Source organism: Tiliqua scincoides, chromosome 13, assembly GCF_035046505.1.
Source record: "Tiliqua scincoides isolate rTilSci1 chromosome 13, rTilSci1.hap2, whole genome shotgun sequence".
NCBI classification, from domain to species: domain Eukaryota; kingdom Metazoa; phylum Chordata; class Lepidosauria; order Squamata; family Scincidae; genus Tiliqua; species Tiliqua scincoides.
The window spans coordinates 11,211,980-11,229,200 of NC_089833.1; the positions used below are offsets into that span (position 1 = coordinate 11,211,980).

At 48.2% G+C, this 17,221-nt stretch overlaps 1 protein-coding gene across 1 annotated transcript; it reads right to left on the reverse strand.

Moving 5' to 3' along the window:
* Nucleotides 1-263: 263 nt before the first annotated feature.
* Nucleotides 264-16,322, reverse strand: TMC7 (transmembrane channel like 7). The gene is made up of 16 exons (XM_066640573.1): nucleotides 16,270-16,322; nucleotides 15,381-15,624; nucleotides 14,826-14,974; nucleotides 13,923-14,090; nucleotides 13,332-13,432; nucleotides 12,190-12,335; nucleotides 11,738-11,885; nucleotides 11,111-11,284; nucleotides 10,616-10,770; nucleotides 9,283-9,400; nucleotides 8,757-8,854; nucleotides 7,943-8,126; nucleotides 7,286-7,416; nucleotides 5,788-5,943; nucleotides 3,090-3,168; nucleotides 264-1,999 (listed from the first exon to the last, which is right to left on the reverse strand). Exons 1-16 carry the CDS (start codon nucleotides 16,304-16,306, stop codon nucleotides 1,940-1,942), a joined length of 2,148 nt encoding a protein of 715 aa, XP_066496670.1. The 5' UTR covers nucleotides 16,307-16,322; the 3' UTR covers nucleotides 264-1,939.
* Nucleotides 16,323-17,221: the final 899 nt, after the last annotated feature.

Genomic DNA, 17,221 nt, shown 5'->3' on the forward strand with positions numbered 1-17,221 from the left:
TATCCATTGGAGCAAGGCTCAAGAATGGAAAGGCAAAATAGAACAGGTCCATCCCATCTCCAATTGGCAAACTTTGCACCTTCCTCTTGAAATCAAGTGAAAATTGCTGTTTTAATTAGGCCTTATCCTTTTTTTCTATGCATCTCATGATTTTGAAGCATCCAGTTGTGCCTTTTTTGAATGCAATGTGAAGGTTTGAGCCTCAAAATGATATAATTTGGCAGAGCTGAAGAGTGTATCCTAAGAAAAATAAAAGCCGGCGATTTCCACGGAGTATCCATTGTGTTTATTTGCATTAATAAATCTTTCACACCTTTGCCAATTTACTAAAATATATAGGGGAAAAATTGAAGATCTCATACATTGAAGTTACCATATTAGCATATATTTTACTGCTGGATAACATTTCAAGTTATTCTCTACAGATTTCAAGCTAGGAAAGGCAGACATAAGCCCAGGACAAAAAAAAAAAATCTAACCAATAGAAAGAGGCATTTTAAGTTAGGATTTTGAAGGGATTCCTTTTGTTTTAATGATTTGGTTTTGTTTTTTAAAAAAGTACACCTTATGGAGTTAAACATGAAGGGCACTGGTGACAATTAAAGCTTACCCAGAGTAGGAGAGTCGAGAAGCCCTGCTTCTTTTTTACCCTTATCCATTTTTACTCCATTTTTACACCAGCCACAGATTTGGCCCTAAAGCATTCTCCGTTATTTGGTGTTTTGCTTCTACAAACCCTGAAAAAACCCAAGCTGCCCAGAGGATTCTAAACACCACTGGTTGTAACAAAAAATATAGTGACAAAACGTCTAAAATCAAAGTACTAAAATTACACTGAGATATCCCTGCCCCTATTCAAGAAATTCTTTTGTTTCAGCCCAGGGACTTAAGCATCCCCCAAATGTTCCATCTGAAACTGAAAACGTTCTTCTGTTCTGCTGCTTACCCAGTGACTAGATATGAAATGTAGTTTCTATACAAGGCCTGTGATAACTGTGCATTCACATATGGCCGCTGCTTTCTGCGAGACATTCAAGCTCCTCTAGAAGTCTAGAAGCCCACCCATCACCTGATCCACAGCAGTCCTTTGGTAGCCAGTTGCATCCGGCAAGACTGAAATCAGGCAGGTTTGGTTGGGAGAGGTAGTTACCCGCAGAATTTTCAACCGCTGTTGGAACACGGGCTCAACCGTTTTAATCCTCCACAAGGCCTTGAAGCTCACGTATCACACTGGAGGGATGACCGATCGAGTTCCTTCACCCCGAAACCCACAGAGTTAAAAAAAAATAAAGTTCTCTACCATGCAGTAGACCCAACACAGACCTGGATCATCTGCCAACATTAGGAACTACAGCTATTATGCATGAAGTCCAAGCCTTCTGTGAACAGTTTCCGGACCTTTCAAGTGGTGGCCCAAGCCCATTTAACCTGGGCCGTGGATTGTAACAAGGAAGGCACATCTCACTATCCAATACAGCCACTGAGCAGTAAGTTCATGGCAAAGGGTGCGTTGTTTTTGTTTTTTTTACAAAACCCCTGAAAAACGGAGGCTCAATGTAAACAAGGAAAGGTAAGACAGAACCGCACCAAATGGCCGGAATGCAGTCGGGATTCAGAGAACTAGGCGTGTGCTCCATGATGGGCACACCAGCCCAACGGAATAAATGGTTCTCTGAGTTGACCAACAACCCGTTCATGAGCTTCAACCACCCAGACAACGAAATGGACCAAGGTGGGAAATATCCTACAGGACTCCTTAAACATCAGTGACGCCTACGTCAGGGAAGGCTCATGCTTTTTGCAATAAGTTCAGTTGTCTATCCCTGCGTGCAACGATGAGGTCCCAAGTCACTGCTTGGCGTTCAAGGCAAGGTAGATGCCTCCTGTTTGGGCGCCGCTTAAGTCCTTTGTTCCGACAGCATGGCCTCCAGAAGGCCTCTCAGCTAAGCCTCTGAGCTTCGGTCAGCTTCCTGATCAGGAAGAGTTTGTCCCGGCTCTCCTAAGGAAGGAATCGGAACACAGGGCAGTAAGTGACACACCTGCTTTCTTTGGTACAAACCTTCTCTGCATGTTTAAATCACCCACTATGCCAGTGGTGTGCCAGTGGAGGCAGGCTGTGCAGCATGGCCTTTCCCAGTTTGAAGAGACACTTGGCCAACAGTCTGAGGCTAAGAGGCAAAGAAGGAAGGCCCATAGCCAGGGAGACCGACCAGGGACAGACTGCACTTGCTCCCAGTGTGGAAGGGATTGTCACTCCTGAATCGGCCTTTTCAGCCACACTAGACGCTGTGCCAGAACCACCATTCAGAGCGCGATACCCGAGTCCTTCGAGACTGAAGTTTGCCAACAGTTATGCCAATGGTTCCCAAATTTTTCAACTGTTGGCTCCTTTGTCCTCCAGCTCCCCATTAGGGCTACAATCCTATATACTGTATGCTGCAGGGGAAGGGGGACTGTTTTTAACTTGACTTACCTGCTGAAGGGTTCAGGAGGTGCAGGGAGCCCTACAGACCAGCCCTCCTCACGGCTCGTAGAACGTAAAAAAAAGCTATCACGACCCACTTCTTGATTGCGAAACCGGAAGTGGCTCGTGAGTTTTTTTTAAATTCTACAAGCCATGGGGAGCCTTGCAGAGCCCTGTGCTCTCCCCACACCCCACAGACCCCGGAAGCAGGTAAGCCAAATTAAAAACAGCCCTTGTTCCTGGGGATCGCATCACTGCTTTCTACCCCACCCCTGCAAAGACTTACCCTGGTTCTCGAACTCCCAAAGAGTTTGAGAACCAGTGGCATACAGGATACATGCTGTCTCTCCGAAAACAACAAATAAAGAAGATATTTGATGAGTGGGACAGTTTGGCATGCAAGGCCTCTAGCACCTGGGGGGCACAACATTTTTTTTAACACCCCCCACATGGCCTCCCCAAGCCTCAGAAGGTGCTTTTTTTTTTTGTCTCAGTCTGCTGCCAGGGGTGCAGCTTGGCACTCCCTCAGGGCACAGTACCCAGGGAAAATGTATCCCCTGCCCCCCGTTAGCTACGCCACTGATGTAAGGTTGCGAAGAAGTGAAACCACCGGCTTGGCGCTTACCATAACTAGTTGCTCCCTGAGTTGGCTGACCACCCGTTTATGCGCTCCCGCCAAGGCCATGCAATAGAACATGACAAGGCTGTAAAACAACAGAGGGGGGAAAAAAGAGGAACTTTAATATGAACGATTGCCTAAGTTTGCAAATTACAAATGAGAACAACTCTGGCATTTACGTAATACTGCTGAAGGGTTCATCAAATTGAAGACAACGCAAGCTCTATAGCAGGGGTCTCTAAACTTTCCGGCCGAAGGGCCGCATCAAATGTCTGGCACAGGGTCGAGGGCCAAAAAAAAAATTAAATAAAAAATTTAAATAAATACATTAGAGATGGAAATTAGATGAATGAATAAATGGGCTCAGATGTCCAGGATTTCTCCAAACACCAACACAGCCCAAAGCATAGACTTAAACGGAACCCCATTCCCCCACCCCACAAGCACAACTCTGGTTGTGCTTGGTCAACTGGGCCAGAGGCTCTCAGGGGATCAGAGGTTGGCCACGGGTGAGATAGAGGCTTGCCGTGGCCGCATTGGCCCCCCGGGCCGGGGTTTGGAGTCCCCTGATCTATAGGAACAAGTTTTCCAGACCAAATGAAGAGTCTATCATTGCATGAAAGATCCTAAGATCAAGGAGCCCTGGGTCTTGCAAGCTCCGATCATTAAGGGCTAGGGCAGTGTATGTTGAATTTGAGAACTGCCTTAGGGCTGGGGGATCAAAACCATCTAAGAATCTAATGACAGCAGCTAGAAATCCGAAAATATTGTTTTGTGCAAGGCGCACACCTTAGCACTCAATACCAATGCCTGGGTTTGAAATATTTTTCCCAGCTCTGTAACCCTCAGTGAAGATATGTAGACATTTTGACCCAAACTCATGGCTATTACAGATAAGACGAGTGGCCCAGGCTGTGTTGTTTCTCGAGCTGCCTAGAGTGAGGAAGGAGGTAGATGAGCATCAGTCTACCAAAGGACATCTGTGAGAGACCACAGGGAAATAGAACAAGGAATGACGGGGCAGCTTCTCCTATGGGGTAGGAGGTTGAAGGATGTGCACACAAGTGAACACTCTCCAAGGGGACGGAGGCCAAGCTCACTGGCTAGAACTCCACAATGCTCTGAAACTAGCTCTGTGCTAGTGCAAAACTATGGAATTATGGGTGGAACTGCACAGAGGCCATCATGCTACCACAAAAAAGAGGCACAACTCTGGTGACCTTAAAAGATGCTCTAAAGTGGGACAAAACTGGTGGACACCATCCTCTGTTTGGGAATAGAAGGGAATCCCTAGAGCAGTGATTTTCAACCTTTTTCAGCTCACGGCACACTGACAAGGCACTAAAATGGTCAAGGCACACAGTCAAGTTTTTGACGATTGACAAGGCACACCATGCTGCCAGTGAGGGCTCACATCTCCCATTGGCCCTAATAATAAATGACCTTCCCCCAAATTCCTGTGGCACACCTGACGAACACTCGCAGCACACCAGTGTGCCACGGCACATTGGCTGAAAATGGCTGCCCTAGACTTTCATCCACTCCATTTTCATCAGTTTGCTCTTTCAGCCATTTTCAATTCTAGCCACATTTCAAGTTTTGTCCACATGCTTTCCACTTTCGTCTGATTTCATCCAGCCTTCCGTGATGTTTGTCAACATTATTTTGTCTTTTTATTTCTGCTTATTTCGGTTTTGCACACATTCACATCCGCTATATCAATGGTTCCCAAACTTTTTAGCATCAGGACCCACATTTTTCACCCCGGCCAACCCTAGCAATTCATTGGGATGTGTATTGATATGGAAACCCCAGTTCTAAGGTCACCAACACAACTATGACACAACTGGGACACTCTACCAGGACCCACCTAGGTTTACCAGACTTAAAGGAGATCTAGAAGGAAATGTTTTATTACTTATAAGTAATAATAACCAGAAAAAAAAAGACCCTCAAACATTTACCTCCGGGTGACCTGGAGAAATGCGGGTCACCCAAGGAGACTGTAAAGTGTCCATAGAGATATGTGGAGAATGTTGAGAGCGATCTCGGAAAAATGGGGGTCACATGCTTGCAAACTGCAGGAACTGAGATCTTTGCGGCGTAATTAGCAGCTATAGTATCTGACTTTTGAATATAATCAAGGCTTGAGGCAATTAGTAATCTGATCTTTCTATCACCCTTTGGAGACTCACCAAAAATCAGGTCACGTGACCCACCAGTGGGTCCTGACCTACAGTTTGGGAACCACTGTGTTATATAATTTTTCATATAAAACTATATAACACTGTGGCCAGCAAAAAGGTATATTAATAACTTTTTTGCTGGCCAAAATAAATTTGCTAGCTAAATAAGGCTATGCTTTGACATTCATCCATTGTTTACTTTTGCCTATGCTGTGGTCCCTAACCTGATGAAAGTGCAAGGTTTTGGGGTACGGTTCCCTGTAACTCCACTTGAAAGGAGATCAAGTCACATGGCTGGGACCAACCTTCGCCCAAACCCCTGGCAGAGCTGTTCCCACTCAGGAAATAATCTTAGGCGCCTAGAGGGATCACAGGTCTGACTTGTTGTCGTGCAGGCGATGCTTGCCACATCTCCCATGCTCTTGCTGCCTTCAGAACAGACAATTTCAGGAAGTGATGTTTAGCAATTGGCTGGCAGGAATGAAAAGACTGAGGAGGCCAGACTCTGCAGAACTCACCAGATCACCATAAAAAAAGGCACTGCAAACGCTTCCGACGCCACGCTGTTCAGAATTTTTTGCAAGGCTCCTGGGAACCGATCAATCGTATGCGCAATGACGCCCCAGGAACGCTCAAACTTCACAAAAGGACCACACGCTTTGGAAGAGGGAATGCTGTTTAAACATCAAAGAGGGAAGGTGGGAGAGGAACAGCACATCAAACAAACATATCTGACCTCCAATCTAACACAAAAAACATTTTCTCTCCATCGTTCAAAGCTGCCTTGGCTGACAGTTCATTTCTGGGCAGGATTCACAGTGCTGGTCTACTATCCATAAAAGATCTCAGCTGTTTTCAGTTATAACCACATTTCAACTTTCATCCATGTGCTTTCCTCAATTTCATCCAACCTTCCAAGACATTTGTTGACGTTCTTTCATTTATTAAGATTTCACAGACATTTAAAAGAGGTGATGATTATATGGGCAAAGAATATTGGACATAACATAATAATGAATAATTGGGATCAGCTATGGAAAAGAAATATGAGGATAATTAAGGCAGCAACAATGAAAGAAAACATATATAAAATTTTTTATAGGTGGTACCTATCTCCAGATAGGCTGGCAAAAATGTATCCCGGTACAAGTAACAAATGTTGGAAATGTAAAGAGGTGAAAGGATCTTTTTACCACATGTGGTGGCTTTGCCCTAAGGCAAAAGAATTTTGGAAAAAAATACATATAAATATTCAAACTATTTTCAATTGTGTAATACCCTTACAACCAGAATTGTTTCTATTGAACATTTTCCCTGAAGGATGTAACAATGATCTCAAACACACTTTGTTATACGTGATCATTGCAGCAAGATTGGTCTATGCCAGGTTATGGAAGAACTCAGAAATTCCTGGTGTAGAGATGTGGATTGAGAAACTGTACGAGATTGTCGAAATGGATGTGTTGACGGAAAGATTGAGGGATGGTGAGATGGAGAGAATACAGAGATTGTGGAACCATTATATGAATGGTTAGATAAACGATTATGAAATATTGATTGAAGAGATGATAATTATAGAAACAAGACAGTATTGGCTGCAGTTCTGTGACTCCCTAGTGTTTTTCCCTCTGTATTACCCTGAACATATGTATTTGTGATTTTCCCTGTACCCATGCCTTAAATCAAATAAAATATTTAAAAAAAAAAAGATTTCACAGACATTTGCATGCTTTGCATAGCTAGTTATGAACATATTTTTGAAGCTCAAAATAAATGTGCAAGCTCAACAAGGCCATGCTTCAACATTCACCCATGCTCTGATCCCAAACCAGATGAAAGTGAAAGGTTTTGCTGTATTAGAAATCTATACAGAAGCAAACTCCAATGGATTCAGGGGCAAGGTGCAGAGTTCATCGCCCCCCCCACAAACTGCTGAGTCAGAATAGTATAAAGTAATATGCTCAGATGGATGGATCACGATTCATGCATCACAGTGCCCGCAAAATCACGGCTTACCGGGTCATGCTCAGTCCCAGTGGAATGAAAGCCAAGACCAGGCCGATCAGAAGCACGACTAGAAAGAAGAAGTTGGAGCTGGAGGCTCGGAAGGGCCGGGTGGAAGGCTTGCAGGTGTGCATCAGGCTTATCTATAGGCAAAGATATAATCTCAGTCCTTGGACCACAAGATACACTGTTAGCCTCCACAGGACTGATGGCCCCTTTCTCTCCAATCCCATCCAGTCCATCCAATTCCCTGGTCAGCAATTGGTTCCTTCGAATCAGGGAGTCTATTAGAACTGCTATTTTCAGCTCGCTTCAAGGAAAACGACCCCTTCCCTTTGCCTCAGCCCACCAAAGAATGGAATGTGAAAGCGAGGTAGCGATTAACCATCGAGTCAAGGCAAAGGGAGGGGGGAACCCCTCTCTCGGAGAAAGCTGAAAACAGCGAGCTGAAAACAGCAGCCCCAACTGCCTGCCTGCCTGCCTAAAGTTTAGTTATAACTGCTTTTATAACTGCTTTTAAAGCAGTTTTTGGTACCCGCGGGGAGTCCCAGAACCAAACCCCAGTGGATAACGAGACACAACTGTAAGTGCTGATGAAGTGGGAACAGGATGGAAAGTTTTGCTTTCCAAAATCTCAGACAGACAGAATGATACGCAAAGGCCAGATACCTTTTTGATGTAAAAGACCACAAAATATTTTATGGTGGCGATTGCCGGGAGGAGCGGGCAATAAAAAGTGCCGATCCAGCAGATTGTTTGCCCGTAAACTATTTCCAACACGTTGTCGGGGATCGCAAACTCCTGCAGCCCGCACCACTGGAAGGCCTTCACCGGACAATAGGTCACCATCAACCTAAATTTGAAAAAAAAAAAAGCTTCATTGTTTTAAAGCCTACCGATAAAACTAAAGAAGAATCAAGCATTTGAACAGAATTTTTCTGAGCATATAAAATGCTTCCTTATGTATTACTTGGATGTAATCGTTACAACCCTATTAAGGTAAGTTAGTATCATTGTGCCCATTTTGCAGACAGAGACAATTGAGGCCAGGAGGGAGTGGCTTGCCAAAGGCCATAGCAGAGGGAAGGTTTGAAGTGGGGAAAGTCCCAGAGACACAAGGAGTCTGCAAGCCTGGGTAGGTGCCCTATCTGGCATGCATAAGATTGTGCCCTAAGCTTTGGAATCAAGACTGGTCAGTGTCTTGACTAGTCAGTGGCAGGTTAGAGACACAAGGAGTCTGCAAGCCTGGGTAGGTGCCCTAACTGGCATGCATAAGATTGTGCCCTAAGCTTTGGAATCAAGACTGGTCAGCGTCTTGACTAGTCAGTGGCAAGTTAGGCGGGAGGCTTTGCCTCCCAAGCCAAGCTCTGTGTAGCCACTTCTGGGATCTCAGCAATGACACGATGATGTCATCGCTGAACGTCTGGCCCCTTTGCCCAAAAAAGGTTGCCAACCGCTGCTCTACACCCACATTTGGACTCACTTTCGAGGGAAGTCGATGAATACCGTCACGGCAAAAATGATGATGAAGTCAAAGATCAGCAGCTTGTACATTTCCTGCCCGACTCGAGTTTCCCAGCACTGAAAGGGAAGGAGAGAAGAGGGGGATCGTCAGAATGCATGCGGCCAGTCCAGTCCTATGCAAGTTCACCGAGAAGCCAGTCTGGCCAAGTTTATTTACTTTCCACATTTTTTTTTATACTGCTTCTCTTCCAAGGAGCTCAGGGTGGTGTACATAGTTCTTCCCCTCCTTTTGTCCTCACAACAACCTAGGAGGTAGGCAAGGCTGAGAAATAGGGACTGGGCCCAAGGTCACCCCAGAAGCTTCATGGCCGATAGGCGATTTGAACCTGGATCTTCCAGGTCTAAGTGAGACTCCCAAACCACTATGCCATCCTGGTTTTCAGTGGGGCTTCCCCCAATGAGTTCAATGGGGCTTCCCGAAAGGCAAGAGTGCAGAGGCCTGTGGTTTTAGTATGGGAGCAACTTCAGTTTGCGTGTAAACTCACAGGGTAAAGCCGATAGTTGTAGCCACAAGGCTGGCACTTGTTGTTAGTGCAGGATGTGATCTGGGTCCACAGGGAGAACAAGAGAACACCGATGTTGGCCAACCGCACAAAGACACACCTTCAAGATCAAAGGGAAGAGGGAAGAGAGAGAGAGAGAGAGAGAGAGAGAGAGAGAGAGAGAGAGAGAGAGAGAGAAGCACACAGTCGTAAAAATGTTTCCATTTTTATCCCATGACCGTTTGCAATATTGGGACCCAATTACACAAGGGAAGTGGGCAGCATGGGGATGAACATGTTCTATACTATGGCAATGTATTTAACTTTAAATTCTCACCCAAAGCAGCTGGAGAGGAAGCCAACAGATAAGATGAATGCAAACAACCACTTTTAAAAGCACAAGTGGAGGGAGACACACACCACTCACTCCTTGCACAACCTCTACTTCTGCAATGCTGTTAACAGTTGCTTCTCGCTCACCTAACCCTGGGCTCTGAAACTTTTATGACCTCAAGAAGCCCTTGTGCCAAGGTTTTTCTGTTCCCAGGGAAACAGCATTGCAGCAATGCTTCTACAGCAGCAGAACTGGTGATATATTTCGCTCCCACATCCTACGGTGACCATCAGGTGACCACAAGGGTTGGACTAGATGACCTTGCAAGGTTGAAGACCACTGGACTTCAGCACCACCAGGTAGAAGGGGAGGCATCTGGTGTACCTCTTCAGGTACCAGGAGATGGTGTCCCAGTCCTGCTCAAACGTTCTCAGCAATTGTGTTAAAACAGTGCTAGACTGTTTCATTAGTGCTAGACTTCACGGTAACTCTTTCTACTCTCTAATATTTGGTTACAGTGAACAGGGCTGGGAGGGGGGAATGGGGGCAGGAATGAGTGGATAGGGCCCTGGGAGGGGGGCAGGACTGCCCTGTCTCATATTTTATTTGTTTTGTGGGTTGTGGCATGAAAAAGATGGTAAACCACTGGAATAGAGAACAGAAGCCATGCAGAAAAAAAAATAGAGGGATGGAGAAGACCTTAGGCCCAATCCTGACCAACTTTCCAGCACTGATGCAACTGCAATGCAGCCTTGAGGTAAGGGAACAAATGTTTATTTACCTTGAGTAGGCTTCTGTGATTGTTTCCCCCCCCCCACCGCAGGGTGTAGCCATGCCCTGTTGTTATGGCTGCATCTGAGCTGGATTGGGCCCCTTGCCAAGCCCTAACAAGACACGATGACCCGGAGCTCCTACACCTAAGAGCAGTGGGGTCTAGGGCAGCGGGGAGGAGATGCCATTTCAAGAGGAGGCAATAGGACTGCGGGGGGAGGGCCTCCTCACCGCATCAGGGTCAAGCGGATTTCAAAGGCTGGCGAATAGTCTTCGAACTTGATGAGAACGGAAAAAATCAGCGGGCCGAGGAAGTTGGCCATCGTGATCACCATGGATGGCAAGTACTGCACGAGGAGGTTGTCTTCAAATCGCGTTTTGTTCTCCTGCATCGAGAGAGAGAGAGAGATTTATCTGGTTGGTTGACATGGGGAGCGAAGCCCAGGAGAACCCTACTTGCCAAAAGACAACATCAGGCTTATCACAAAGACACTGTGGCTGCCACACCCAAAAGAGGATGTCGCTGGCTTTGGTTGCGATGTGGAAATGCTTTCCGGGGTGCCGCAACCTGCCAATTTATTTCTGAAGACCGCCCTCTCTCAGTTTCCCTGGGATCAGTTGTTCCATCTAGCTGATGCCCCACACTGTAACCAAAAAGGACTTTGGAAAGAAAACGTGCCTGCATTTTAAAAGTTAAAACAACCCACAACACCGCCTGTCACTTACCTGGGAAAGGCTTCCTTGCGAGTACACAGTTGCCCTGTAGATAGAGTAAAAGCAAGCCGACAGAACAACAAGGACCAAGCCGTTTAAGAAGATCCTCAAGCAGTAAATGCGCAATTTCTCCCGCGTGGTTCTGTCCGCAACCTTCTGCTTTAACCGCTCTTCCTCCAAGTCTGTCTGTAGACAGAGAAGTGACATGGGGCTGTGGAGCATTTTCACAGATCTCCATCTTGGCTTCATTTCGTGAATGGCCACCCCACCCGACAACCATAAAGTCCCCAAGGCAGCCTATGCAGTTGTTGCATAAGAAGAGCCCCACTGGATGGGACCAAGGCCCATCTAGTCCAGCTTCCTGGATCTCACAGTGGCCTACGAGATGCCTCAGGAAGCACACAAGAGACCTGCATCCTGGTGCCTTCCCTTGCACCTGCCTTCTGAGATAGCCTACTTCTAAAACCAGGAGGTGGCACATATCCAACTTCCTTGTAACCGGTGATGGACCTTTCCTCTGGAAATCTGACCAATCCCCTTTTAACGCCACCACCTAATCTTGTGGCAAGGGTTTCCACAGGCTAATTGTCGATACCAAGCACATTTTAACGGGGGGGGGGGCAAATCAAGCCCACTCACTTTCAGTTCATAATGTAAGCTGCTATGCTTCAGCTGGGCAGCGCTGACGTCCGTGATACAGAAATCCCAGCCGGCAAAGATTTTGTTGCAGTAGCTCTGAAACTGATCTTCGTTGCGTATCAGGCTTTGCTTAAACCCTTCGACAGATCTAGAAAAGATTCATCAAAATCAGGAAAAGTCAGCCAGCAATTTTATATTCATTCTTTAAAAAAAATCAAAATCATGGTTTGCTTTCTTTCCTGAGAGACCCAACAGGTCTGGCCCAAAATCTAGAAAAGACACTGCGCTGGGGCGAAGAGGGACAGTTACTCTCCCCTTGCTAAGAGGAACACCACTTGAAAAAGTGTCTCTTGCCCAGTTAGCAAGGGGATTTATAATCCAATCGTTCACACGGTTACTCAGAATTAAGTCCCGCCGGCAACAGACCTCGGGGTGCGCAATGTGAGGTTTACCTCTTTACAATCCAGAGAAGACTCAACGAAAGATAAGTCAACGTGGTCAGCAAGTACCCAAGGGGTACGTGGTACTCGAGGGCGCCAAGATAGATAGTATCCACCGTGTAATAGCCGTAAAAGAGACTTGTCGTTTCAAGGAAACCCTGTAACAGGTTAAAGTAGACATTTTCAACCGCTGTGCTGTGGCACACTGGTGTGCCGCGAGTGGTCCACAAGTGTGCCACAGGAATGTGAGGGAAGGTCATTTATTAGTAGGGCCAATAGGGATGTGAGGCCCCCACTGGCAGCATGGTGTGCCTTGGCAACGATCAAAAACCTGATGGTGTGCCTTGACAATTTTAGAGCCTTGTCAGTGTGCCATGCGATGAAAAAGGTTGAAAATCGCTGGGTTAAAGGACCAAGGACGGTTATTAGTACGTCCCTTCCGGGCTCCCATCTCTGACCTCTTGCCTTATCCCCCTGCCCTTGCACCCACATAGCCAAAGGAGTAATTAAGGGAACTGGCACTTGGGGGCAACAATTTTTTAACACTCTCCAGGGGCTGGATTCCCAGAAAACGCCCCCCCCCCAGGGTCATCCAGGAGGTGTTCTGAGGTGCAGGGAGGCCTCCCTAAGAAGGTATGCATTTGAAAGCCAGTTTCCCCTAAAAGCAGAAGTGCCTTTCTAAGGCTTCAGACAGATCTTTAGAGGACTTCCAAGGCTCGGGGAGGCCACGCACAGCCACCCTGGTTCTCCAAAGGCCTCCAAAAGGCACCCCCAAAGGCATGGTGTCTGGGGAATTGACCCCTCTCAGCCCCCTTAGCTATGCCACTGCACCCATCTTCCCCCTCCTCTGCAACCAGCTTTCATCCACAGGCAAACCTGACTGCAGCCAATCTGTGGGGCTCTGTGCTGGTGCAGACCTGGGGAGAGGATATTCCACCTTCCCTCCCACAGCTACTGGGGGCAGGGAATGTTGGCACAGCATGTAGAACACCCACAGCCTGACGAAAGCTTCTGTCAGGCCAAAGGCCCATCTAGTCCAGCTTCCTGGATCCCCCAGTGGCCCACCAGATGCCTCTGGGATCACAAAAGACAAGAAGAGACCTGCATCCTGGTGCCCTCCCTTGAATCTGGTTTTCTGTGGCTCAAGGACTTACTGTGCCGGATAGCAGATCTATAATATAACTGTAGAAGTAAATGAGTCCTTTGGTACCACTGACGGTGTAAGTTGTACATGGCGGCTTAGCAGAGATCAGATCTGAAAGACAGGAAAGACCCCACCCACACAACCATGAGAAGATGCAACAAGAAGGGAAATTGCTGCTGAGTTTCCAGAACAGCCTAGAGTTCCGCAAACAGGACTGGCCCTCGACCTCCTCATGTTTGTGTGCCAAAAGCACCCCCCTTGGCGGGACCTCACCTGGTGATGGGAAAGCCCCTGCTCCTCCCTGAAACAGAAAACAGGAAGACAGAGCAGAAGAGAAAGTAAGGAGGAGAGGAGAGTGGTGGGCTAGAGTGTCTCTGTATTATCTCTTTGCTTTGTCTCTCCCCTTCTTTTTCCAACCTAGGGAGTGGAAAGAGGTGGACGAACAGTAGAGACTAGTGGGCAGAAAGAGGAGGGCAATCCCCCCACCAATCTACTGCCCAAGGCATCTGCCTCAATTGACCTCCTGGATGAGCCAGCCCCCCTCTGAGAGAAAATACCCAACCCTGCTACACCAAGCAAGCTACCAGGAGGACTACATTACCCGTGCTCTTCAGAGAAACTTTAACGTCGCTAGCATTGAAGACGCCATTTTTGGAAAGCGCACTGGGGAGTGTGATAAAGCTGAACACAAGGAGAAAGATGACAACATTCAGGATCACCAAGAAGCGCAGGAAAGAGAAATAAGACTGGATGCCAGTGCCAAATTTTCCTACGGAAAAAGAAAGACAGATGTTTACATTCAAATGTCCAGGTGAAACAGCAAGCAGGGCCTCCTCGGTGGTGGTGCCCCTTCTTGAGAAGGCTCCTCCCAAAGAGCTCTGATTGGCTCAGTCATTTTAACTCATTAGGTGCCAAAGAATAACTATGTCACCCAGGGTCTCCCTTGAATGACACCATTTTCTGTTGCTTCTCTTGGGTTTTTTAGATGTTGGGGCATCTTTGGTTGGAGAGGGAGACATTGTGTAATTGAGCAGCCGCCCATCATAAGCCACTCAAGAAACCAGCTCAGCATGGCATTCTCACACGCTACATTTGCTCCTGTTTTGGGGGCACTCCTTTGCTGCTTGAGGTGCTAAGGTAGGTCTTCTAGATACCCCCTTTGGACATCCAAAATTGGTTCCTGACTTCCACAGTGGGTCCTCCTTACCCACAGGATTTCAGTATGGCGGATGCCAAGTCTGTCACTGGAGGGCCTCAAAGGACCTCCCAGATGTGACCAGAAGTCACCTCCAGTTCACGCCAGTGACTTCCGGTCACGTTCAGAGGTATTCTGAGGCCCTCCAGCCACTGATTTCATGATCCATGGAATTCTGTATCTGCAGGGGGTCATGGAACAGATTCTTCTCTGGTGCTGTATTGCGCATACCAAATGCGGCACCGGAGGTTCTCGTAAGAGCCACACAAAGAACGACAAGCTGGGACAAAGCCGCCATAAGGACAATACCCTCGATGCAGCGGATGTCATGTCGCCACAGTTCTAGGTACGAGGACAAGCCTTTGGTGTCGTCGACGAGCCTCCTCCACGATCGGCAGCTTGTTCGTTTCCACTGAAACCACCCCGACCGGAACTGGACGTCGGCTTCCTGAACGGCCCTGGCCAAAGAAAAACAAGAGGCGACGACGGCAACGGTGACGCCATTTTGGAACGAGCAGCACAGCCCTACGGCCAAAACCGCGCTTTCGAGAACGATCCCGTTCTGAGCCGATGTGGCCAAATGACGGAGTGCTCCACTTCAAGCTGCAGGCGAGGAGATCCACTTTGCTACCCACCCACCCCCCCAAAAAAACAAGCTTGTAGCATGCAGGCACGATTACTGCATGTAATTAACCCACAAAGTGCATGCCCTTCTAACTGGGCAAAAGAGGTTCCTAGGGGAGCATTCTAAGACATGACCCCCCCTTCCTCCAACCCGCACCGGAGCGGAAGAGTCGAAAAGCCCTGCCAAGCTCACAAGGCGCACGACTCTCGCACCAGTTCCAAGACACGTGTTGCTCTGACCTTAACTGCCTCTTCTGGGCAATACTGAGTGCGCACTCCCTGAGTGGTGGCACAGTGCCCGGGCTTCTGGCTCCAGCCCGGTCAAGGAGATGCCTTGCTTCTCCGGCAGCTGGCCGCACTAGACTGTGGTAATCCCGCGGTCCCCCCGCTGAGGGTCTCCTCCTCAGCATGGACTGGTAACTTGGCAGTTCGTGAAGGAAGGCCACCGTGGGGGATGCATTTTGGGCCTCGGGAAGAAAGACCTCTGTTAAAAAAATGGAAAGCGGTTCCAAGTCAGGCTCAGACCACCCACCCAAGACTAAAACCCTGTCTGTACCACAAGTCTCAAAACCAGTTCCAACATCGAGGAAACAAAGGACACCCGCTCAAGTTGAGTGAGAACAGACAAAAAGAATTTCTGCACCCAGCGTGTAATTAGTCTGTAGAACTCCTTGCCACAGGATGTGGTGCTGGCATCTGGCCTGGATGCCTTTCAAAGGAACTCAGCCCCCTGAGCCTAGGTGAGGACCAGCAATCCCAACCCTCAGTGAAGATCAGCACCTTGAGCCTCAATGAGAACTAGCACCCCCCAACACTCCCCACCGCACCTCAATACAAATCATCATCTCTTTCAAACCTCCCCAAGCCTCCATGAGGACTAGTACCCTAAATCTCCCCTCCGCTCCTCAGTGCAAGCCAGCATCTCCCCCAACGCTTCCCAAGCCTCAGTGAAGACTAGCACCCCCCAACTCTCCCCTCCACCCTCAGTGAAAGACCAGCATCTCCCTCAACCCTTTCCAAGCCTCGGTGAGGGCTAGTACCCCCGAACTCTCCCCTCCACCCTCAATGGAAGACCCGCATCTCCTCCAAGCCTCCATGAGGACTAGTGCCTCTCCCAGCCCGCTATTACCGTCTAGGGGGCTGCCCAGTCCGGACGGCGCGGCCATGCTAGCGAGCGATGGCCCTCGGAGGCCGAGCCTTCCTTAGGGGCGTCATCAGGGAGGAGGGAGCCGGTGGCTTCCGGGTTTCGGATGCAGCTTAGCCGGGGAGAGGCCGCCCTCTGCTGCACGGAGCCCGGACTGTCAAGACCCGCGTGGAAGGCTCCTCGCAGGGGGGCAGCATTGAGCTGGGCTGGTGCCTGCCTCCGTCTCCGTCTCATTGATTATATGTTGCATTGGAGACATACAAAGTCATGCAGGGGGTGGATAGAGGCCCCCTCTCACGCAACACCAGAACCAGGGGGCATCCCACACAAACCGAGCGCCTGTGGAACTCCTTGCCACAGGATATGGTGATAGATTGAGTGGATAGAGGGATGCTCTTTTCCCTCTCAGCACCAGAACCAGGGGGCATCCACTCCAATTGAGTGTCCGTGGAACTCCTTGCCACAGGATATGGTGATAGATGGAGTGGATAGAGGGATGCTCTTTTCCTTCTCAGCACCAGAACCAGGGGGCATCCACTCCAATTGAGTGTCCGTGGAACTCCTTGCCACAGGATATGGTGATAGATGGAGTGGATAGAGGGATGCTCTTTTCCTTCTCAGCACCAGAACCAGGGGGCATCCACTCCAATTGAGTGTCTGTGGAACTCCTTGCCACAGGATATGGTGATTGAGTGGATAGAGAGATGCTCTTTTCCCTCTCAGCACCAGCACCAGGGGACATCCACTCTAATTGAGTGTCTATGGAATTCCTTGCCACAGGATATGGTGAGAGGTCAACTGGATAGAGGGATGCTCTTTTCCCTCTCAACTGCAGAACCAGGGGATATCCACTCCAATTGAGTGTCTATGGAACTCCTTGCCACAGGATATGGTGATAGATTGAGTGGATAGAGGGATGCTCTTTTCCCTCTCAACA